We start from the raw sequence: 25,203 nt of genomic DNA, 5'->3' as shown, positions 1-25,203 counted from the left end.
ATGAATTATCTGCTACTCATGTTTATTATTTGATATTAATAATGATGTAGTGTGACTAAATGAGTCAGCCAGCTCAAGTGGATCTGGAAGCAGCATTTGGGTACCACGTGTCTGAAATGCTATGATACACAATCCCCACTTTTCCAATACACCGAGAGTGCTGGAGAAGGCTCCATGAAGAATTTAGAGCAGCAAATCGAATCACCATGGGCTGAGCTGTCCTTGTAAGTGCATGTTTACAGTTTATCTTCGTGGATATGCTCCAGTGAGCCTACTTCCTTCTGATCTGCTAATGAAAATAAAAGTATTCCCATTAGACTGAACCAGCAATTTCACTGTGTCTATCAGGGGTCAGCATGCTCTTTCTATACGGACCAGAAAGTAAATAATTTAGGCTTGTTGGCCAGATGGTCTCTGTCAAAACTACTCTGCTCTGCCTTTGAAGTGCAAAAGCAGCATGGGCGGTATGTAAAGGGGTGAACGTAGCTGTGTCCTAATAAAACTTTATTGATAGGCATTAAATTTGAATTTCATGTAATTTTCTTGTGCCACAAAACATTCTTCTTTTGATTATTTTCAGTCATTTAAAAATGAAAAAACCATTCCTAGCTCATCAGCCATATGTAAGCAGGTATTTGGTCAGACTTGGCCCCTGGGACATAGTTTACCAACCCCTGGTCTATAATCCTACAGTGAAAGACATAACTTTTTAGTGTTTTCCATGTGCTGGGTATTGAGTTGAACAGTGTATATACAATAGCTTATCTCCTATTTATTTGTCCATCAATCCTCTGGGGTCACTATTATCCTTATTCCCAATTAAAGATGTGAAAGTCAAGGCTCAAACTCACTCTACTAAGTGTTATCATTTCTGCATCTGACACCTCTGCAGGTAAAACACAATATCCCTAAGTACTGATGTCTCCTTCACCTTTTGGATCCACAGCAGCTCCTAACACAGTGACTTGCACATGGTGGGACATGCAGGAAGTCTTTTCTTTTCTTTTTTTTTTAAATACTTTATTTATTTATTTGACAGAGAGAGACATAGCAAGAGCAGGAACACAAGCAAGGGGAATGGGAGAGGGAGAAGCAGGCTTCCCGCCAAGCAGGGAGCCCGATGTGGGGCTCGATCCCAGGACCCTGGGATCATGACCTGAGCCGAAGGTAGATGCTTTAATGGACTGAGCCACCCAGGTTCCCCTGCAGGAAGTATTTTCTAAATGAAGAAAGAAATGAAGGGCTAATTAGAGGTACGATCCCTAGAGCAGTAGAAGTCAGAGTTTCACCCAGTGCCACAGAGAGCTGGACTGTTCCTATATTTATTCCCTACCCTCTTGTAAAATGTACTTGGTTTGGAATGGACTCAACCATGTGTCAATACACGTTGCTTTATATTTGGAGGTACCACTCTGAGTGATTGCATTTCTAGAGTCTATGTTTATGTGCTGGTGGCTGGAAAGACCAGAAGTGACGATAATAGTCCATTTTATAACTTGGTGGCACTTTCCAGCATTATACCATTGACATTCACATTGTAGCCAGCCCTTGGCCTCATGAGTTAACCATCCTTGGTATGCTGGGTCTCCACTGCATGCTGCCAGCCTCAGTGTGCACTGCGGAGAGTTGCTGTGCTCCTAAAAATCATCTTATCTCTAAGGATATGAAGGTCTCAGTTTTGCTCAAAGGAGGCAGTCATACCCTTGGCTATCCCAAATGTCACATCTCCCCACAATCCCCTGAATTTGGTGACATGATTATTCTGAATTTGTCACTTCTTCCTAGGCACTAAATAAGTATTTGTTGTGTGCCAAGTCCTGTGCTTGGTGCAGGAAATTAATTAAAAATAAAAAGTTATGCCATGCTCCCTGCTCCCAAGGTGTACGTTATCTAGGGAAAGAGCCAGATACACACACAGAAAATTGTCAGACTACGCTATGATACAGTGTTACGTGTTACTGAGAGGCAGTGAAGCTCTATGGTTTCATGCATGGGCTCTGCAGTCAAAAACTCCATGAAGAATTTAGAGCAGCAAATCTAAAAATTCTAGGTGTTTAAAGCATGGCTCTGTGATAGTCTGAAACCCTGGTCCAGTTACTTAACCTCCCCAAGTCCTAGTTTCTCCATTTATAAAGTGGGGATAATAACAGAATATACCTCATAAGAGCAGTCAGAAGGATTAAACGAGATAATCCATGAAAAGCACTCAGCCCGGGATGGCAAAATTTAAGCACTGGCTAATTGGTGACTATTTTTAGCTTTTCTGTGAGCTAGCTATATGGTGTGATTATAGTGGCAGATGTGATGAGGTCACAAAAAAGGGAGACCTCACCCACTTTACCTGTGTTCAGAGAGAAGTTCGTTAACCTCTCCAACTGCTGCTTGCAATAAATATTATCAACCTCTGGTCTTCTCAAATCAAACTGCAATTGTGTTTCAGTTCTGGGAAACTTTTAAGAAGTGGTATCCATCTTAATAACCACAGTCTCAGTGCCCAGCAAAGCCAAAGAAATGAGCAGAGAAGAATGCAACATTGAAAAATAGAATCATTGAATGATGTGTGGCCCCACCAAAAGGCCAAGGCTTGGCAAAAGTAGTTACAAACGTAACTGATTTAACTGGATCAAGACACAGAGCAGTGAGTTGGTGGAACATGAGAGGAAGACCATATGGTGCCATGGTTGAGTTTGGGTCGTGAAATCAGACTGCCATTTGTGTTCCTTGTGTGTGATCCTGGACACATTATAGCCTGTCTGGGTCTGAGTGTCTTGTCTGTAACTGTGAGAGTAACCCTTATAAGCTTTTCACAGGATGGCCAAGAGGACGTAAAAAAAAATGAAATGCATGTATGTCTGAGTAACACTTTTGAGGGAGGAATTTGTGCCTAGCACATAGTAATCTCTGAATAAATATTAGCTGTTTGTTGTAAAGATAGTCAGGTCTCTCTGTGGCTGGAAAAAGACAGAGTGGACATTTCCATGACTTTTTTTTTCAAAAGGGAAAGGGACAGGAAACAGTACTTATAATTAAATCTCCCTGGGTCTTCTATGACTAGGAAGCATCTACAAAAAGAAGTCAGGAGTCGTTCTCTTATGAAGTCCAAGGACTACAGTGAAGGGTGAAGTTTCATGTCAACACCATTGACAGAAATTTCCACTGCATTGCCCATCCTCAGTCCCAGCTAAACAGGCTGGGTGTCATTGAACCCAGATCCTTATTTATGTGCTTATGACTCATGCAACTACACAGGCCCTACGCTCAGACCTATGTTTGGTTTAATGCTCTGCATTGCCATCTTGAAATTCTTAATTATTTTATCCTTCACCCTGTTTGTTAAGTGAAGTTTGATGGAACAATGGAGCATGCATTTGAGCAGAAGTACTCTGAAAAAGAGAAAGACTCTGTATTTCAGTACCTTTAGTGGCACTTTCTCCTGCTTTTTGAAGAAGGAGCCCCACATTTTCATTTTGCACAGGCCTTGAAATGACATAGCCCATCCCGATTAGACTGAAGACTTTTCTCTTTTTGCCTGCTTTACTGGGCCAGCCTGCCGTTTTGAAATCTGATGGATAAATTGGGATTCAGCAGTGACCTAAAAAATTGAGGTGAGCCAAGGGTCATGGTGGGAAGCCAAAAGCACAGCTGCAGATCTGGGGGAAAGGAAAAGCCACTCAGTGTCCGAATGGACTGGGTCGTCAGGGCAGCCTCCAGTGGCTTGAACTGCATCCAACTGACAGTGTGGAGGCCTCACTCTGCCCTACAGTCTGAGTCATGTTGAATGCCTGATGAGCTGAGCATCCGTGGGTAGCAGCAAACCAGTTCCAACAACAGTATCATAGAGATACAGTGTGGGGGACCCCAGGGGGGGCACTGAAATCAAAGCCTCTTTGTGGCTTGGTGTTAATGCATCTCATTCCAGAACTCTTGATTTCCAGAAGGAATCTTCCTCATCTCCATGACCAATCATGATAAATGCCCGAAGAGATTAAAAGCACAATTCATCACAAAGAATAAATTAATGATCATGGTTTTTGCCAATATTGCTAATTATTAATAATGCTTGTTATAATTATGACAGTATTAGCAGGGAAAGCTGTAACATGGGAATTAAGGGATTTGGGTTCTAGCCCTTGGTCAAAATTCCCTGGAGTAAAACGGACAAGATCTTGAGTTTCTTCTCAGTTATCTTATCTGTGAAATGGGGATGATAACTATTTTACTACTTACACTGTGTAGTAGGAAGGCACTGTCGTAGATTCTTAATATGTGTTGAATGGATAACGCAAAATAGAAGTGATCCTCACAGTTACTAGAATATATCCTACATATTCTTATTTTGGGGAGGGAAGGTAGCCAAATTTTGTTGGGTTCTCATGCTCTTTCAAGCCTGTTACTATTTACTTTTTATTTTTTTATCCTTTTATTTATTTATCTTTATCTTATTTTTATTTACCTTTATTTTGTCACTACTCTGAAATGAGGCCATTTTATAGCTGAGGACACTGAGGTACAGGGACATTAATTACTTGCCCCAAGTCCTAAGTGACTAACCAGGATTTGAAGTAAAGGTGTCTGATTCAAAACCCTATACTTTGTCATGTTGCTTTTGCTAGTAAATTGATTCCCTGTCTTAGGAGCTTTCTGCAGTAGCTGATGACCAAAATTAGGAGCTTCTATCTGTACATCTAACATTGTGCTGTTGTGTTTGGAACCTGTTGCTTCTTGTTCTGTCTCCTGTCTTTTTGCATATCTTCTCCCTTTCTCAGTCATGACTATTGGGTTTTCCTCAATGACTTTTTATCCCTTGGCTTCCAATCTGGGCTCCTCCTTACCTCCACTTTTCTGGTGCCATCTTGTCAACTTCCTCTAGATTGCTCATGTCTTTGAATTTAGTCAACAGGATTTATATTTGAGCGCAACATGGAGACTAGAAGTCATTTCTATGATTCACAAAAGTAGAAATACAACCAACAAACAGAATAATACATTCAAGCCTGCTATTAGTCAAAGAAATGCCCATGAAAACACCAAAGACAAAGTAAGCCAGAAGAAAAAGTGAATAGGGGCATCCCTTGAAGGCAAGAAGCACTGTGATTCGCGCTCATTCCCAGAAGCTGGGACGATGGTTGCCACCTTTGTGGAAAGTATTTTGGGAATCGGTATCCCAAGACTTGAAAGTGTTCATTGATGAGCAGAATTCCTGCAGCATTGTAAGAGCAGTATAATGTTTGTTGATATTTCCCAAGGAAATAATCAAAGTTGAAGTTTAAAAAGTCATGTCCAGCCCCATCTCAATAATAGAAAAATGGTTAAATAAATTATGATGTACCTATAAGGAATTATAGGGCCATTAAAAATAATATTTTAATGTATATTTTACAGTATGGACGTTGGCCATCATATAAGGCTTAATGAAAAAAAAAACCTCTCTACAAAATTATATCTATTCCTGTTTCCTAGTTCTGTAAAAGAATGTATATTTGGCATCCCTTATTTACTCACCAATAAGTAATTACAAATCCAGTGATTGCTAGGACAGAAAATTAAACAGTATGTTCCAGAGAATTTAACACCGGACCACATTTAGACTGGGAGACCAGAGATGGGAAAGTGTTATTGAAGCTGAGCTCTGAAGAGGTAGCCAGGTGGGGAGAAGCATTGCCAACAGAGGGAAGCATGCATGCAGGGGCCCTGCGGTGGCATAGTTAGGAGCAGGCGAGTGGGAGACTACACGCAGTGGGTCTGGATTGCACCCTGGGGGCTCAGTGCAATCCAGTGGACACTTCTGGAAGATTGCACTGACTGTAGGTACAGAAAGGCTGGTAGGGCTCTGTGATAACAATGATGAGTAGAGGAAAAGGCCCCGTCTGAGGGACCCATCGGCGGCTTGTGTCCACCCCGGCTAGCACCCCACCCAGATGCTAGTTAAGCCAGGCTCTGCTCTGAGGAGATCTAAGACTCAGATTTCCACAGACAAGTAGGAAAGGGCATTTCCCACTTCTCCTCCTTCTACCTTCCACTCCTTTGAGCTCCATCCATTCCTCTATTCAACTCATCTTTGAATGCCAGAGGAAATGGGGCCCCCCACCTCCCCACGACTACTGACGTATTTTAAAACACATTTTTAAAATTATTATGTTATGTTAATCACCATACATTACATCATTAGTTTTTGATGTCGTGTTCCAGGATTCACTGTAAAACGCATTTTAAAGTCGGATGTTGGCTCTGACCAAATGAACCCCTGTCTCAAAATCTAGAACTGCAATTTCCAAGAACTAGGGATTCAAAGGATCCAAGGAAACATTTGTGGCGACCCTGAAATAGTTCGTAAGGGTAGCAAATGCGCGGGGAAAAGTTCTCGACACCTCGATTCCATGCTAGTTCCAAGTGATTCCTGGTAGTGCTCTGTGAAGACCCGTGGCAACTTTCTGAGCATCTGTCTTGCATTTGCCTAACAAGTTAATTAACACTTTTTGTCACTCTGGCAGCTTTGGAGGGAGGCAAGGGGAGGGGGATGTGACAGCCAATGCTGCCTCGGGTTAACCCTGCATTCCCCCTACTCAGGAGGAAGGCAGCTGCGTTTAGCATTGTCAAGGCAGAGGGCTCCGCACTGACCTTTCTGATTCTGTCCACAGCTGGGGTACCCAGGGTGACTTCTCGACCACCCACGCACTGCCAGCTGTGAAGGTGAAACTGTTCACAGAGAGCACAGGGGTTCTGGCCTTGGAGGACAAGGAGCTCGGACGGGTAAGCACTCCCCATCAGAAGGAGCTCCAGAGAGTTGTGTCCCCAGGTCCCAAGAGGCAGCATTGCCAAGTACAGAAAGGTCCAGCTTCGGGTTTGGATCCACAGGCTCTACTCTCCATTGACTGTGTGACCTTGGGCGAGTCCCTCAACCTCTCCAACCCTCCATTTCTCCTCTTAAATCTGGGCTACCAATAGTGCACCCTGCAGAAGATACAGCAGAGGTTCTCTACACCCTCAGACCCAGACACCCTTTAGAGCAAAGATTTGCAATGCCCTTCCCATCCTGCAGTGAAATTCTTGGATAATTTAACAAGCAGGCCCACCTAACAATTTAAAAATCTGTACAATGATGTAATATGAAGAAGAAATAAAAGGGAATTAATTAATAATGAAATAACTTCAAAATGTAAAGATTCAGGCACAACTGCACTAGAAGACCTAAAGAAGGAACGCTGTCCTTGTTCCCACATAGGGAACCACTCTGAAGGTCACGGCGACAAAACCCGCCATGGAGGGGCGAAGCTCCAAAGCTTAAATGTCAGTAAACTGATTTCTTCAAACTGCCCACAAGTTTTAGTAAAACAGTTTCCTCGATTTCCCTGGAAAAGTGCCAAAAATACTTCAACTCTATATTGTTCCAAATTGTAAAAATGGCTATTAAATGATTCATGAATCAGGCAGGATCCCATCTGCAAGTAGAGGGGGCTCCAAGAAGATGTACAAAAACCAAGGTTTCTGCAGGACAATGGGGCAAGAAATTGCCAGCAAAAGAAGAGGATTGTTTAGGCAAGGTGGCTCTCCTTTAGGGGGAAAAGTGAGGGGTCTTATCACACAGATGACCCCATCTCTCTTTGGGGAATGGAGAGGGCCCAAGTGGCAGACTCACCAGCCCTGACCAAAAACTTCCTGACTGGCTCGTTAAGACTACATTTCTGGGGGAGGTTGAAACTGCAGTTAGATTATGTCCTGAGCACCGGTTTGGAACAAGTAACACCATTTGATGCCTGTGGTTTTCTTTTTAACAATATGTAAAGAAGATTTAAGATCTAGACTCAGTTTGTTATCAACAGGCTTTTCCACCTCCATTCCCACCCAGCGGGAATATTCAGAAGTCATGTGAGATGCAGGACGATTCCTCACTGGGGAGGAACATCTCATTCACTGCATGACGTGTACTATCCCTGGGCCCCGGCCATTCAATACCAGCAGAGCCCAGCACCATTATTTTGTCGACCAAAAATGTCCCCCAAATTTCTGAAACATCCCAAAGGGTGGTACCAGTCCCTTTGAGTACCACTGAGATAATAAAGACATTTCTTTTTACTTCTCAGCCATTGACTCTGCACCAGGCAACCTGTCTCTTCAGAATATAACTTAAATTTACTGGCTTCAGAGGCTTCCATCACTCCACACTGCTTACAATAAAATTGGAACTCGGTAGCACAGCCTACAAGGATGCATATGATCTGGTGTCTGCCCACCTCCTCAGCCTCTTTTGTTGCTATATTTCCCCTCATCCACTGTGCATCAGTATCGAGGCCAAATCTTAGTCCACTGAATAAACCACTCCTTCCTGCATTGGAGGGCTTTCTCCCTGCCTGGAGCGGTCCCCACTACCCAGCTCTTCAAAAGGCTGCCTCCTTCCTTACATACATGCCACCTCCTCAGAGAGCCCTTTCCTGACTGCCCATCTTCCTTCATTCACTACTACCCCAGCCACCTGTCCACTAAACTTGATCACCAATGAGAGAAAGAAAGAAGAATTTACAGAAATTTTGGCTTCTGTCTCCCACACTGGACTATGAAAACTGCATGGGCATAGAATCCTAAACTATTCTGTTCACTACCCTATACCCCGAGCCCAGCACAGAGACTCCCAATACATTTCATTCCATACTGGTTGATTGCATAATCCCTTCCGAAAGCTGTCTGACCTCAGCCAAACGTTCAGCCTCTCTAAGCCCCTGGTATGTCATCAGTGGAATAATGTGAGAACATCTGGAGACAAGTGCATAGGCACACACACCCGTAACAAGGCCAGCAAGAACACAGTAAGCATGCTTTCTTTTTTCGTCCTTTTGTGCCCACCTACTTAATCAGGCTTTCATCTATAGAGCTGACCCAGAATCATATTACTAGAATGTAGACCAGGATATTAGTGTTAGAAGAGGCAAGTCCAGGAATGCTCAGCCTGAGTCCACAGAAGGTTCCATGGAATCCAGGAACCCCTTGAAATGGTTTGCAAATGGTTGAGGTGGGGAGGGGCATATGTGCATTTTTCTGGACTCACAAGTCCAAAGCATTCACCAACTTCTCAAAGCTGTTTCCACTCAGGAAAGTTAAGCCCTCTGGGCTAGCCAAACCCTTTTATTTTATAAATGAGGAAACAGATTCCCATGGAAGGCAGGAAGCTCCCCCAGAGCCACCCAGTGAGGGTGGTGCCCAGGCGCTATACGTGTGCCCGTCCCTGAGGACGCTGTGCAGCCCCCCTCCCTGATGCTCCATGATAACCCTAATTAGTTATTACTCATCCTGCCCAGACGAGTGCACTGGGGCCCAGGGGAGGCAAGTAACGTGCCAGGAATGATGTTGACTCATCTCCAGGACCATTTCCACTGTACCACTTTGTCCCTATGCAGAAATAAAACCCTCGGCTCTGCTGCTGTGGTGAAGGCCACGGGCTTGCCACAGCCCCATATAGTTATTCATTTCTTAAGAACTCATTCTCTCCTCCAGCCCCATTACCTATTTCCCCAGATAAGAATTTACTCTTGTACCAAAGAAACTTCCCACCAGTTGCGGTGGAACCGGCCTGCCTGGTCCACGTGCCCGCTGGGGCGCCCTCTGCTGGCGGCCCCTCTGCTGGCGGCCCCTCTGCACGCCACCGCCAGACTGCTTTCAGTTTTTTAAAGTGAAGCAATTTCTTGTACCCCTGAGGGAGTATTTCTATGCTCAAATTGTTCCCAAGCTTAGCAGGACACAACCACATTTAAAATCCCAGTGCTACATTCATTCATTCAACAATATCTAGTTTGTTCCATATTCATTATGCTTCATTTTAATCAACCTTTTTAATTGAAAAAATAATTCATATGCTGCAAAAAAATTTTTAATGGATATTAGTGAAAATGAATGATTCTTCCCAACTTGCCCTAGTATCTTTTACAGAGAAAAACCTTGTTTTCAGTTTATCATGTATTCTTCACCCAGTATTCTACGCATATACAAGCATCTGTGTATACATCCCTCGAAAGAAAGAGAAAGAGCACGGCAGGAAGTTATTGTATTCATACTGCTGTGCACTTTACTTGAAATATCAGTATATTTGGAGATCAGTCCATGCTAGCCCGTGCTGACATGCTTCCTGTTTTCATAGCCGTGTGATATTCCATGAATAGATGGACCGTAATATATTTAGATTGTTTCCAGTCTTTGGCTGTATAAGCAATGCTTCAGTGAATAGCCTTGCATTTATTTCTTTGCACATATGTGTGTGTATGTGTAGGATAGTTTTCAAAAAAAATGTTTTACTGAATGAAATTTGAATTTTGACAGATACTACCAAATTGTCCCTTGAAGAGTATACACCAATTGATTTTCCACAAAAGGCATAAGTGACTGTTTCTCTACACGCTTACCAATACTGTAATATTATCAAACTTCTATTCGTGGGCTAGGATTGTGAGCCCATGGTGTCCCACCATTTGTGGCATGCACAGAGCAAACAGAAATAATGACAGGCAAAAATCTCTGACTTCAAAAAACTCAAGGGATATAGACATAAAAACTAGGAATTATAGTGCTACGTGGTAAGTGGTCTCTAGAGAGAAAGAACACCTGGGAGAACATCGCAAGCGGTTGTAACCCAGTCTGAGGGTCAGGAATGCCTTCCCGGGGTCGGAGGTGGATGCAGAGGTAGGGAAGGATATATACGCTAAGGCTTGGAGAGGATCAGTCAAGTAAAGCCTGAGGGTAAAGCAGCCCCCCAGGAGGACCTGCCTGTGCGCCCAGGTAACGAAGAGAAGCTGGGGCTGGCTGGCATGCAGCTCACAGCACAGAGTGGGTTGTATTCCCACATCAGCATCACCACATCAAAGCACAGCACACATGGTCCTCGGCTGAGATGACAAAGTGCTTGATTAGCAGCCTGGAATGTCCAGATGAGGTGTGTGGACTGCTCAGGGCTCATGTGCACCCAGGAGGACCCTAATAATTCAGCAGGACTGACACATACAAAGGAGTCGTCAACCCGTCAGGCACATGGCAGGGTGGAGATGAAGATGGAGGAGAACTGCAGTGACCTCACCTCTCCATCCACCCCGGAGAGGAAGTCTCCCTGGGGAGCCACCACGTGGAAGAAGTCGTCTTTGTGGAGGGGCCAGTAATGAGCTGTGGTCATTTGTGTCGGCGAATGGACACCATATTGCCAGTGGGAAACACGCCCAGAATCCATATGGTGGAAGGCCTGTTAATGAGCTCCGGGTGCCCAGAGCACTGCTCCTGCTTTGATTTTGCCAAATGGGCAGGAGCAGAAGGAGACTCAGGGCCTTGCCTGCTGCTGATCTGGCCCTGGCTGGGCTTTCTATTACCAGTCCCTCCTCCTCCTCCTTGGTTCCCAGCACATCACGCCCCCCCCTCACCCCTCAGGCCAAACTAGCTCAGGAGAGAGGGTCAGCTTCCCTGGGATCAGCAGCACCCCTCTCTCCATCTCCCCAAAGCTGGGGTCTCAGGAAATGGAACACCATATAGAGTGACATATAGGGACAGGCATTCTCTTGAGGGGAGGGAAGGGTCTCTGCTGCCCAGCGGCACGCTGACTTACTTGCCTCCAGCATCCTACAACATACTACACTTTGCTGGTACCAGTTATGTCAGTTGATCCGTTTGATGATAGAATTTTAACGAAATTAACCCTCACAGAATGAATAAGTGGGCTGCAAAGATTACTACAAAAGGGCTATAATCTCAGGATGATACTAGTATTGCAAGCCTGGCAAACAGCACAAAAATGGTGGAGCTGACACCCGTCCTGCTAAGCAGGCGGGCTGTCATCTGCATCGTGAGATCAAATCACTGCCAAAGTAGTCAGATAAGATAGATGTCAGTCAAGAGATTCTGAAATGATTTACAAGACTACTTGAGCTACAGATTTACTTCCAGTATCATGAACAGTGAGCCTTGCCCTAAATATATAGGGTACCTTAAAATATGGCTAATAGTATAAAGCTGCCACAATTAGCAAGATACTTAAAAATAGAGTTTTTTATCTTTAGCTCATCTTTAAGACTTCTATATTTGTGTATGTTATGCTACATGTAACAATGTAATATATTAATACAAAGTAAGTGTATATAATGTAAATATATAAAATATAAATATAATGATATATATTTATATAACATATATAAATATATAATGATATTTTATATATTTGTATTTTGATGGTCATATATTTTTATATCAATATATTTTGTATATAATTTGTATATAATTGTATATATATAATTGTATATATATAATTGTATATATATATACATTGTATATATTGTATAATTGTATAAATTGTATATATATATAATTTGTATATAATTCTGTATATTTACAGAAATTGGGCTATTGGCTCAACATATTTTACCAGCATAGGGCATGATCAAAAAATCTTTGGCAACCTCCAGTCTGAAAAATCAGGCCTCCTATTTCAGTCATGCCATAAGACATTGAGAAGACTCAAATTTTGCATTTAGCAAAAATGATCAATTTTCTTTCATCGGAGAGAGGGAGTGTAATAGGAGAAAAGGGTCAGGCCTGGAATGAGAAGGGGTGGAAAATCAGCACAAACAAGACCCGTCAGAGGGGGCTGATTTTGTGTTTCCGCCCAGCTCTCCCACTCTTCCTGAGCTCTCATTGCGCTGCCTCACGGGAAGCCATCGGCTCCCACCCTCCCTATGAGCCAGGCTTACAGGCGGACAGTGAGGCTGACAGCATCTGGAAGGCCGGGGTGTTCTGCCTCTGAAACTCTAAGCCCCTCCGGTCCCCCTGCAGAGGTGCAAGCAGCCCAGGAGAGAGGCTGCCTTCCCCTGCACCTAGAGAAAATAGATGCTGTGAAAACAGAGCCAAAGCCCATGTGCAACAAAGCAGGGCACGCTGCCACCACAAAAGCAAATCTTAGCAAGCCCAGCTTTCGTTGTGCCTATATTTAGTGCCTGTTCCCTCAGCTTAAGGGATTTTCCAGATAGTTCACTCCTGCCTGAGTGCATGTTCCTCGGATCCCATGTGGCTCCTGAGAACTCGGGTGGCAAAACAAAGAAGGGGATGTGCTGAGTTATCCATAAATCTTTGCCTCGCTTCCGGCCCTGGAGGCAGTGAGAACCAAGCAAGAGACCCACGTTGAGAGTAGCATATCTGAAGCACAGAGTGAAAGACACTTTCGAAGAGCCCATCCTTCCTGCTGTGTGTGCTTCCTTTCAAGCCAGGACAGAGCTGGGTGTTTTGTGACAGAGATGCCATGTCCTGGCGAAATGGTGTGCAAATGTGTGTCAGCAAGACCCCTCGCTTCCGTAGGTCTCACATAAAGTCCCTTCCATTTGCCCCTGTGGCCTTTGAGGGATATCTCCTCCTGAAACAGGAGAAAGGAATCCTGAGGAGTAGAAAGATGAGCAGACGAGAGGTGCCCTAATGTGTAAGGATATTTCTTCCTTTCATACATCTATCTTCTTATAGAGAGAGAATCATGTGTGAACATTGTCTGTTCTGGGTTGTTTTAGGACTTCTGAATTTTAGGAAAATGCAAAAAGAGAATCACAGAAACCATGATCCTGACTTTTGCTGAATTAGCCAGGGGGAGAGAGAAGAGAGCAAGAGAACACCATTTCTGTCCTCGAGCTGGTCTGCTTGGCACAAGGCAGCCACAATTGGTAGTCAGAGCCTTGGATTGGAGTGCAGCGGCCAGGCTTTGCTTTATTTAAATGCCTGCCAGCTATGGGAGCTGGACAAGACACTCAGCTTCTCAGCAGCAAAGTTTCTCATTGATTAAAAACATGCCCATGACCAGCTTTCCATTTTCTGGCTAAGATGGTTGTCATTTTTCCCTACAGGTTATTCTCCATCCCACCCCAAACAGCCCCAAACAGTCAGAGTGGCACAAGATGACAGTCTCCAAAAACTGCCCCGATCAAGACCTCAAAATCAAACTTGCTGTCCGAATGGATAAGCCTCAGAACATGAAGCATTCTGGGTAAGTGTTTCTTCTCCAAGTGGGAGTTTTAGAGAGATCTCCATCCATTTCCTAAAATATTTTCTAAAAAGAAAAACTGATCTTCAGAGAAGTACATGGAAGGAAATATAAAGGATTCATGAGAGATTATTATAAGCTTCCTCAATTCTTACAATTACTGTATGTGCATTTGTGCTGTCAAGATAGAATAATTTCCTTCTTTTCTAATAGGATTTCCAGTACAATTCAAAATGTTCCCAGAAGCATGCTGGGTGGTTCTGGTTTAGGAGGTTTTATTGGCTTTATGTACCTTTTCAGTGGCATCTAGATCTTTCAGACTATATGAATCATCCAATTTCACCTTTATTAACACCCACATCCAAGAGACCTGAGCAGGTACCATAGGCGACATTCAAACGTTCACTTCACATTGAATCAGTGTTAGTGTTTAGTGTAGTCTTTAAATAAATGACCAAAACATAGAAAATTTATGATCACCTTCAGTTTCTTAAGGTTGAGAGACATGAGTAATTAAGTGATTTCAAGTAGCATAAAAAGAATAAGTAAAATAAGTTTCATTTCACAGATCAATGATTTGTACAGAAATTGTTTATTGACAACTGGGTATATGCCATGTCTGTTAAACTGCTTGGACCCCACTATCTCAGTAAATGTGAACGTGTCACTTAGAGAGAAGTTGGGCCATATAACTCTGAATGGGACGGATATCTAACCAGTGGAAGGAAATGGATTGTTTTTCAGGGATTCTGCAGGTACCGATTGCCATTCTGCTTAACGCTTCTGGTCAGTAAACACGTCTCAATTCTCTTGGGGTGTGTGCATTTATGAGATGGTTTAAAGTGATAAAATTGACATGAAAACTGAGAATTGGTTATGTGCTCGGGGGTTGGGGAATGCAAAAACCCAACACCAGGGACTAGCCACTGATTAAGACAGATTTAAATAGAGACTTTAAACAGGTCCAGGAGGGAGCAGTTGGGACAGGAAGTACACTCCCCAGCAAATGAGCAGACCACAGCAACATGTGGCCGGGGAAAAAGAACAGCATTCCAGCTTTGGTGCCTTGGAGTTGTAGGGAACATGGAACGCTCAAGGTTCTAGAGAAAGATAGATACCTCCCAGCCAGGGCACTGGAGGCCTCAGGCATGGGGAACTCCAGAAAAGAAAAGGTCTCCCAACAAGCTGGAGGGCCAGTACTGAACCTGAGTTCTGGCATGGAGTTAGAGAATTTGCATGGCATTGTCTTGAAGCCAAACTGTTCCCAGAGTCTGAGATGGGATTATGCCCAAACTCTTCTGCCTGTGGCCATGGGAAGGCCATGGGAGAGTGAGCTAGACCCTTGCTACACATGTAGTCTTTTTTTCAACCGTTCGTGATGAAGGGCAGCCAGCTTCTCTTCAATCAGGTTAGCATCTCATGAAGATATCTCATGAAATGTTTGTGAAGTCAGCTTTTCCTCTTTGTTATCATACTCCTGGCATATATTCCAAAAATGTTAAGTGGAATTTCTCCCCATATTGCTTCCTCCTTGATGTAAACATTCCAGTTTCAAGACAATGGGTTTGAGAATTCTTTTAAGTCTCTATAGCACACAGGAAAAGATTCTGCATCTTTAGCAAAATACTGGCTCATAAATACTCAGTAACTATTTGCTAAAGGAACCAGAGTGTGAGTGAGCAGGATGGAAGGAGACAAGAGAGAGAGAAATGAGGAGGGTAGGACAGACCAAAGAGAGAGACCGAACAAAAATATGATTGAATGTGTCTGTCCTCAAAAGTTCAGTCTTTTTAAACTTCCTTCAAGGATCAGCAGCTGAACCCACCTTCTCAGCCCCTTTGAAGCACCACACTAGGAGTTTTCCAAGTACTCCCACATTCAATCCCCACAGCATACTTTACATGGATATTAATTTTTCCATGGGACGCATTCCCATTTCCCACGTTCTCTTCATTTACTCGTTGGAAACTGAACTGACTAATCTGAATTCACTGATTTTTCTTTTGATTCATTTGTAAAATTATTGAGACATTTCAGGCTACCTTGACCCTACAGATGACAGAAGAAATATGTAACTCCCTTCTGACAGCTTACATCGCTATTTCATATTACTAGACTGCCGTATAAAAATCACCCCTCTGCCAGGAAATAACAAGGAAGGCCTAAGGGAACCCTGCGAAGTAGCCAATAACTTTCTTACTAACACTGTCAGACCCAATGTGGCCTAAATCAGGCATGCACAGCATTAGTTGTGCAAGGGGTGACTCAAGGAAAATAAAGATGTTTATTATGGATTACAATTTTTTTTCATTTAAAGTTAAAATAGCTTTATTGGGCCCTATTGTGTGGGGAAGAAGGAGAGAAATATCAAAATAGTGTTAGAGCTTAAAGAATAGTAGAGAGAAGGGAATTTTAAAAAGCATGGCTGAGGTTATAAATTTTATCTGCTTTCATGTTTACCAAAACATAAAAGGAAAATCAGAATTACTGTGAATGAGTCCTTGTTGGCGGACTGTTGTTCCTTGAATGAACCACTGGGCCACTCAGAATAACTTTCCTTATTGAACAGAAAAATGTTATTGAGAAAGTCAACACTACTTTCTGGCCTTAAGACATTAGGATCTGGGCCTATTTGACAAGGAGCAAGTCCTCGGAGAGTAATTCTTCATATTTTACATCCGTATGGTGTTTTCAAGCTCAGCAAGTGTATTCACATGCACTTTCTCATTTTATCTCTGAAATAGCCTCACAGGGACTAGGTATCATTATCCTCCCATATTAATACATGGCCTCTCCCTTCACCCAGTTGCTCAGACCAAGAACCTTGGGGTCATCTTGGACATTTCTCTTTCGCTTTTGCTCTTTATCTCATCCATCAGCAAATTCTATTCACTGCACCTTCAAGATAAACCTAGAATTCAGCCTCTCCTCATCACCACTATATCACCATTTGGATCCAAGCCTCCATTCCTCTTCCCCTTCACGTGTGCCCTTACTCTCAGCAGCCCCCCTACTGCTGTCCTTGCTTCCCTGTAGTCTGTTTCCCACCATGAAGCAAGAGTAATTTTTTTAACACACAAGTTAGATCATACCACTCCAATGCTGGAAAACCTCCAATGATCCCCCATCTCAGAGTATAACCCATTGTTGTTACCATGGCTATGAAGACTCCACTGCCTACCTGACCTTGATCACTCCTCCAGCCACATTGGCCTCCTTGTTCTTCCCCAGAGACTCCAAGTGCACCTGTACCTGAGGGCCCTTGTCCCCACTCTTTCCTCTGCCTTGGATGCCTCTTCTTCTCCACCCAGCTTTCTACATGGCTCACCTGATTTCTGCATGTCTCTGTACTGTATCAGAATGCCTTCCTTTCCTAGCCCACCTGTGTCCTCTCTCTTTCTCTTACTCTGCTTTATTCTCAGGAGAGCACTTATCATCATCTCACACATCACATATTTCTTTGTTTATTGGTTTGTCCTATCTCTTCCCCCTTGGACTGTGAGTTCCTTGTCACCAGGGACATTTGTCTCCCTTGTTCAAAGTAGCTCTTACAGGGCCTGCCATGTAGTAAATTCTAATAAATCAACTTATTCGTTGTGTAAATGAATAAGTGAATGAATGAATCCCACTTTACACATAGAGAAACAGATGTGGAGTGGTGAACAGACTCGCCCAAATGAGATTAAGCATTGGAGCTGGGTCTAGAATTGTGTTATTCCTTCCAGTTCAACCTTAACAAAGGACCCAAAACTTGAATGAAATACAGAGCTCCCCTGATTCCACTCTGGATTCAGTCAATGAACCACAATACACCAACCCAGAGTAATTTACAGCAAATCTGATTTTCCTGTTATGCTTCAATGAAACTTGAAGGAGATACAGTTTATAAGTCTCAGCCATGCTTCTTAAAAACCCCCTCTCCTCTTCTATGTTCTTAACTGTGCCACTACTCTAGACCTCTTGTTCTTCAAAACTATCACACCTCTCTCTCCTCCCTGCAAATCTCCAAAACACCACTCAGATTGGCACAGACTCTCAAACAAGACTACTACTACTGACCTAATTGAATAGTTTTAGAATTCCATTTTCTCTCCCTTGTTGGCTTATTTTCTATAAATGTCAATTAGATTAAGTTGGTTGGTAGTGTTGTTGAAATCATCCAAATACTTAAGGACTTTGTAGCAATCATTGATAGAGAAGTATCATAATCTCTGACTATCATTGCGGATTTGTTTGTTTCTTCTTACAATTCTGTCCATGTTTATCTCATTCATTTTGAAGCTCTATTCTTAGATGCATAAACATTTAAGGTTATTATGTCTTCTTGATGAATTGACCCCTTTATTATTATGAAATGTTCTTCTTTATCCCTAGTAATATTCTTTGCCCTGAAATTTACTTTGTGTGACAGTAATACAGCCACTCCAGCTTTTTAAAAGGCAAATGTTAGCATGGTAAATCCCTTCCATCCTACTGTTTTTAACTTATGCCTTTAGAGTTAAAGTGCATTTCTTGTAGGCAGCATGGAATTAACTCTAGACTTTTAAATCCAATCTGAAGATCTCTGCCTTTGAATTGGGATATTTAGCCTATTTATATTTAATGTGATTATTGATATAGTTAGGTTTAAATTAAATTGCTATTTGTCACCTTGCTTTTTGTTTTCTGTTTATTCCATCTGATCTTTGTTCTCTTTTCCTTTTTTTTTTTTGCCTTCTTTTAGACTAATTGAATACTTTTATGATTCTGTTTTATCTTCTTTTTTGTATTATTCTCTATAAATGCCAACTAGGTCAATCACCTAGGATGTAGTCCTTGGCACTAACCACTTACCAGCTGTAGGCAAGTTGCTTAACCTCTGTGAACCTCATTTTACTCACCATAAAATGGAAGTCATGATAGTTTTGACTCATAAGGTTGTTGTGAGAATTAAATGAGTTAATATATGTAAAGCATTTAGAACAGGGGCTGATACATGGTTAGGGCTACAGCTACATAAAGAGTTGGTGGTGGAGACTATTGTCACCATTGTTTGCTTTCATTAATTTATTGTGCTTCTCCCCAGTCCATGCTTCTTCCTGCTGGGCTGCTGCAAGAAGCCTGAGGCATCTGGAGTCTTAGCACCCTCCATGCTCTCATTCACTCTCCCAGGAGGGGATGGATGCCTCCCAGTGGGAATCTTTGTTTTGTCTCAGTGTGACTGCTCTTCTTAGAAGAAATTCACATGAAGAATTTCTAGCAGAAAAGAAAATGTTTTAAAAAGGCCCTGCCTCATTACCACTTGTGATGGGCGAGGGGCCATGGCAGCACAGGGACAAAGAGGAAAACAAATGCAGCCCCCTCCTTCCTTAGGGCTGAAATTCATCTCCACCAAACCAGAATGGCACCAACTCCTCATTTTCTAGGCTTTTCGGTGACTTCTGGCTCCACAGTCCCCCAAGATGAAACTTTAAACTATCCCCGGTTTTCATGTCCCTCTCAACCATCCTTACCCCTTTGTACGGTGTCCAGGGGCAAGTTGATTCTGGTAGGCATCCTGAGGGGAGCACGTACTCTTGTCTCTGCACTGGGTACTCATCCATCCTGGGAGAAGACATACAATAAAAAATTTCACCATGAATAGCTAGGGAGCAGCCATGCGCACAGCTCATGCTAAGCACAGAAGATACTTAATAAATAGAGCTGACTAATTCATTAACATTCACAAACATCAGATGAAGGAAGACCATACCATTTTTTTTTTATACAAATGACAAGTTACAAGCATCACCATGGGTATTGCCCTGCCAAGGAGCCCCAGGGCAGAGGGATGCTGAAGCCAGGGGGCCATGGAAGACCCAAGAGCATCTTTCTCTTCTCTGTTTAGTCCTTCATAGTTCACTCTGGCCTCTCATCTAATAAAAATGCCCCCAGCGAATGACAGGGATGTCAATGACCCACTGGCATAGGTTTTACAAAAATACTACGAGCAAGGATATATTAGAATCACAAGGCAAATGTGGCCTAGAGTTCCAAACGCAGACACATGTACTTTGCTTTATTTCCCACTAGATGTGCACCCCAAAGCCAAACCAAAGTTCAAATAAAGGATCCAAAGATGAATCCTTTGCGAAGTTGGTAGTTATATGCTCTTTGTACTAGAACTACTATTTCTGTCTCTGTCGCTGTACTACTAAGGATAACGCCAAGCAACAATATGGCCTAATGTAACAAAGCACTTCCTCTGTGCCAGTCTGTGCTAAACCCTGGCCATGCATGCCCTCCATCAGTCCTCACAACAAATTCACACACTATCCCCATTTTGCAGCTGAGGAAACTGAGGCACAAGACAGCCAAGCCAAAGGACGGCTGATGGCAGGGCCAAAATTCCCACATAGGTTTTTCCACCCTGAGCCTAAGATATAACCACTAGGTTAAACTTCTGGTCACAACACTAGAATGCTGATTTATCTCTTTGTAAATCCAAATTTCCACAATCCTGATGGCCTGAAGAGAGAGTCGAAGGCCACTCATGCCCATGCAGATAGATCTGTCTGTAGTGTGAGGAGCTGGAGGGGAAAGCCACCTGGATGTCTGCAGGGACAGAGCTCCCATCTGCTCCAGGTACTTCTCATTCTGTCTACTGAGCACATTTCAACCTCAGAGAACACAGAGCCAGAGCTGACTAGACAGAAATGATACAGTGCTGCCCTCAGTTTTTCTTGGTTTTGACACCTTCTGGTATGTGCCAAATTAGCAATAAATTCTGAGGAAAACCTCTGAGGGAAAGCCCCTCCTTCACACAAACCAACTGACACTTTGCAAAGGAGGATTGTTGATTTTTCTCTGATCCCACTCAGCTTTCCCATTCAGAAGGCTTTCACTGGAAAAGTTCAACTGGAAGAATAGTTCGTGTTCTCATTTCAGTTAAGACACCAAAGTTTGTCATCCTCTAAAATGGGGGGAAGAATAGCAGCATAGAAGGGGTATTCTGGAACCTGGCTGTTCCAAGTTTTCATTCTGGCTGCATCTTTCACCAGCTGCAGAACCCTGAGCAGGTTCCTGCAACTTCAGGTTCCCCAACTGTAAAATAGGAATAGTGATGTCATGAAGTAGCTAATAAGTGTTTACTTTGAGCCAGGTGTTGTTCTGAGCACTGTAGATTCCATTAGCTATTTAATCCTCCCAACAGTCCTTGAAGTAGCTACTGTTACTATGTCCATTGCACAGATGAAAGCCTGAGGCAGAGATGCATCTAGTAACTTACTGAAGGTCCCACACACGGCTAGGCAACATGGTTCCAGATTCAAGGCCTTACCCCCTCCAGGTAGATACAATAAATTCAAGCAAAGGGCCTGGCACAGCACAGTGCAGTAGTAAAACGAGGTCAAGCAGCAGCTAGGATTTTTATTCTGAAGGGAGAATTAATGCTTCAGTATGAGTTACATTCTGTGGGTTTTCATGCATCCCTTTTCCTGGTTTCATTCCCATCAATTAAAACAATAAACTTCGGATGTAGTGTCTGTGTTCACTGTTCTGAATCTCTCTACGTGGGTTCAAGTTAAGGGGAAAGACATAATGGGTAGTAGCTGCCAGATATAACTCCAGAAAAATACGAGACTGTGACAACCTTGCCAGTCATTAGTACAAATACAAATTTTTTCACTCACTTTCTTCATTTGATTTTTGTTTCATCTGTTTTTCTATGTCTATATGTCCAGGGAGATTTCTTTTCACATATTTAGCTATTATTTACTACTAGTAATGATATGCTTTCCTCTGTACCCAGAGATAGTTTATAATAAGGCTGACATTTATTGTGCATCTACTTTCTACTGTGCCTTGTGCTTATACTCCACAAGAATCATCTCACTTTATCCCCACAATGACCGTGTTTGAGAAGAGCCATTGCTGGCCCTGACCTGTTTTCCAGGACACCAGGAGGTTAAGCACCTTGCCCAGCATCTCAGAGCAACCATCCCAACTAGAACTAAAAGACAATATCAACCCTCTCTCGGTAGCCCTGGCCATGCCTCCCATTTAAGGTCAATTTCTGCCATGAATATGTTAATAGATTATTTCAAGAAGGTTGAGAGCACTTTCCAGGACAGTGGATTACAGCTGGGTAATCCACACAACAGTGGAGGTGACCAGGTTGACCTCAGGGCTGATGCACTTACCAGCTGTCCAACCACTGCCATGATCTCTGTCCCAGCCCAGACAGCATCTTCTCTCCCACCTGCACCACTGCAACCGTGACCTCGCTGATCTCCTTGCATTCTGTCTTGCCACTTTTATCCACAATGCCTTCTCCACCCAGCGACCCTGGGGACCATCTTAAATAGGAATATAATTGTGTCTCTGCCCTGCTTGAAACCCTTCCACAGTTTCCCATCCTGAGTTAGAATGGGTGTCTTAATGATCTGATTTACCCATTTAAAGGTCACCCTGTCTGCTGTGTAGTGAGTGGAGCAGGAACAAGAGTGAAGCCGGGAGACTAGTTAGGAGCCTGTTGCCATGGCCCAGGTGGACTTCACGGAGGCTTGACTGGGGAGTAGCAGTGGGGATGGAAAGAATTGGGATATATTGTGGGGCGCCTGGGTGGCTCAGTCGTTAGGCGTCTGCCTTCAGCTCAGGTCATGGTCCCAGGGTCCTGGGATCGAGCCCCGCATTGGGCTCCCTGCTCGGCGGGAAGCCTGCTTCTCCCTCTCCCGCTCCCCCTGCTTGTGTTCCCTCTCTCGCTGTCTCTCTTTCTGTCAAATAAATAAATAAAATCTTTAAAAAAAAGAATTGGGATATATTTTGGAAAGAAAATTCAAAGAACTTGGTGATGGATTTCATGTCTTTATGCAGTGTTTTAAAATCTCATCAGAAACCTTTATAAAGGTTGCTCTGGTTCCCCAAGAGCATGGCATTCAAAACCAAAGGAAATATAACAAGTATACACTGACTTCCGACTACATACATATCAAGAACTTTACCAGGAATTTAAAAAGAACAGCAAGGTTCTGTGCTAGGAATTTAGAAATGAGAATTTAGAAAGAAGGAATAAGGTTGCTTGCCTCAAGGAGTTCACTCACAGTCCAATAGGAACAATAAATATAAAAACAAACAAATTATAGCAGTGTGATCATTGTAACAGAAGAATTATCAGCAGGGCCCAGGAGGTGATGACATCAAGGTAGGGATTTAAACTTAGGAAGAATGTGAGTTTGAACATAAGATGCTGGGAGAAGGCATAATATGTAATTAGTGTATCCAGGCTAAAATATAAAGTTTTCTTTCAGAATAAATTTATTCATGTTAAATAAGTCATTTTAAAGGAAAATGTCAAGTAAACCATAGAATAGGTGGACAGATCTAAGATAAATTGGCAAAGTGGAATGTGAGTGGCCACAGTTTGAGGCTCCCTTCATGTAAACAGGGGTGAGCCACGGAAGGAGTTTCAGCAGGGAAAGTCATGATCGCATCTGCAGATGGTAGGATGCATGTCACAGCCAGGAGAAAGATGAAAATCATGCTGGGTGTCCCTGACGCCCATTAAGAGTTTCCTCTACAGGGCGCCTGGGTGGCTCAGTTGTTAAGCGTCTGCCTTCGGTTCAGGTCATGATCCCAGGGTCCTGGGATGGAGCCCCGCATCGGGCTCCCTACTCAGTGGGAAGCCTGCTTCTCCCTCTCCCACTCCCCCTGCTTGTGTTCCCTCTCTCTGTGTCTCTCTCTGTCAAATAAATAGATAAAATCTTTAAAAAAAAAAAAAAGAGTTTCCTCTACAGTTGTCTATGGAAGCAAAACTGGGGCTGGGACTGAAATAGTGAAGGTATGAAGGGGAGAGACTAAGCAGAGTGGAGAACTTTGCAGGAGGTAAAAAAAGAAAAAAAATCAACTGCACTTGGTAATTAAGGAAAAAGGATGAAGAAACAATGGGACCCAGGTTGACTCCTGGGTTTCTGGCTTAAAGGTATGAGCAGATTTTGGCCACCAGCCGGTTCTAAGAGCCCCTGAAATTTGTCAAACAGTATAAATTTTAATTAGGTACATTCTTCTTTATGTTCCAAAGCGGAAATTCTGATTCCAGGGGAAGTGAGGATTTGGATGTTGTCCAGTTGGTTTTTATAGCAGATAAAGCCAGTTTTAGAACTCAAGTATTTAAATGTTTTTGAGGATGACCAGATCTCTCCTCACTTGGTCCAGTAGAGCCTGAAAACCTCTCTTCCTTGATCAGCGCCAGTGGGTGGGCAGCAATCCACAAGGCCGATGGAGTAATTCATGAATGAAGCAACACTGCTCATAAAATCTCCAGATAGCTTAGAGTTGTGCCTCTGTGGTTCTTAATTCTCCTTTTATTTCATTTGTCTGTATCAAGATTAATTTCCATCAACATAGGAGCATTTGGAAAAGGGGGAGAGGTATAGGGAAGACTTTCTATGTTGATTCCAAACTTTCTCCCTGTAATATACCTGCATTTAACAGAATTACAGAAAAAGAAAGTCCCCGGGAGTAGGGGGATGGAGGGGGATTCCTGACAGACTTGAAAGAGGCAAAGGAGCTATAGTTGTGGGATTTAGCATTCTTTTTCCTCCCTGTGCAGCACCTGGCAGGAGTTTCCGGACCTAATAGACTTTTAGCACATACAAAAATTAAGTCACAATGTAACATTTTCCAAGGTGCTTTCTGGAATCAATCAAGGAATCTAAGTCAAGTGTGATGAGGGGCCACAATTCCTTCTATAAATGGAAGTGAAACTTGTGGGCTGTTCCTTCTTCTCAATCACCCAGGTCCCAAATCTGCTTTCTGTTTCTGAGCTGCATGCATTTCCTTGTTTAGGAGTACCAAGCTTCATGGTCAAATTAATTAAACAGTGCAGTCACTCAAGCATTAATGCAACTCTGGTCTTTTCCCTTTTCCTTAGGTATTTATGGGCCATCGGTAAGAATGTCTGGAAGAGATGGAAGAAAAGGTTTTTTGTACTGGTCCAGGTAACTCTCCAACTCTGTCCATCTTAAGAGCCATCAGTATTGAAGATTTGATAGGAGTAATTAATGTTTTTTATTTGAGGTATACCTTACCTAAAGCACACACTGCTCAAGCATTTGGCTGAGTGAATTTTTACACATGTATAAGCGTGTAACCAACCACCATGCAGAGGGATGTAGAACACTTCTGGTCCCCACAGCACTCCCTTGTGCTCCTTTTCCCTATGTCTATATCACTTAAATTTTTCAAAATTAATGGCTCATTCTTTT

General features: G+C 43.0%; 1 protein-coding gene across 13 annotated transcripts in view; it reads left to right on the top strand.

The window, feature by feature from the left end:
• CADPS (calcium dependent secretion activator) overlaps positions 1–25,203 on the top strand; it is a 472,068-nt gene that overhangs the window by 280,755 nt on the left and 166,110 nt on the right. For all 13 annotated transcript variants that reach the window (XM_073901482.1, XM_025885231.2, XM_025885232.2 and 10 more), the window contains exons 7-9: positions 6,639–6,750; positions 13,845–13,984; positions 24,870–24,936. In XM_073901482.1, coding sequence (XP_073757583.1) covers positions 6,639–6,750; positions 13,845–13,984; positions 24,870–24,936 — 319 coding nt within the window. The remainder of the gene's footprint in view (positions 1–6,638; positions 6,751–13,844; positions 13,985–24,869; positions 24,937–25,203) is intronic.

The sequence above is a fragment of the Callorhinus ursinus genome, unplaced genomic scaffold (genome assembly GCF_003265705.2).
Source record: "Callorhinus ursinus isolate GAN/ISIS: 27379988/994484 unplaced genomic scaffold, GSC_fseal_2.0 scaffold15, whole genome shotgun sequence".
In the NCBI taxonomy this organism is placed as follows: domain Eukaryota; kingdom Metazoa; phylum Chordata; class Mammalia; order Carnivora; family Otariidae; genus Callorhinus; species Callorhinus ursinus.
This window is presented reverse-complemented; position numbering and strand designations above follow the sequence as displayed.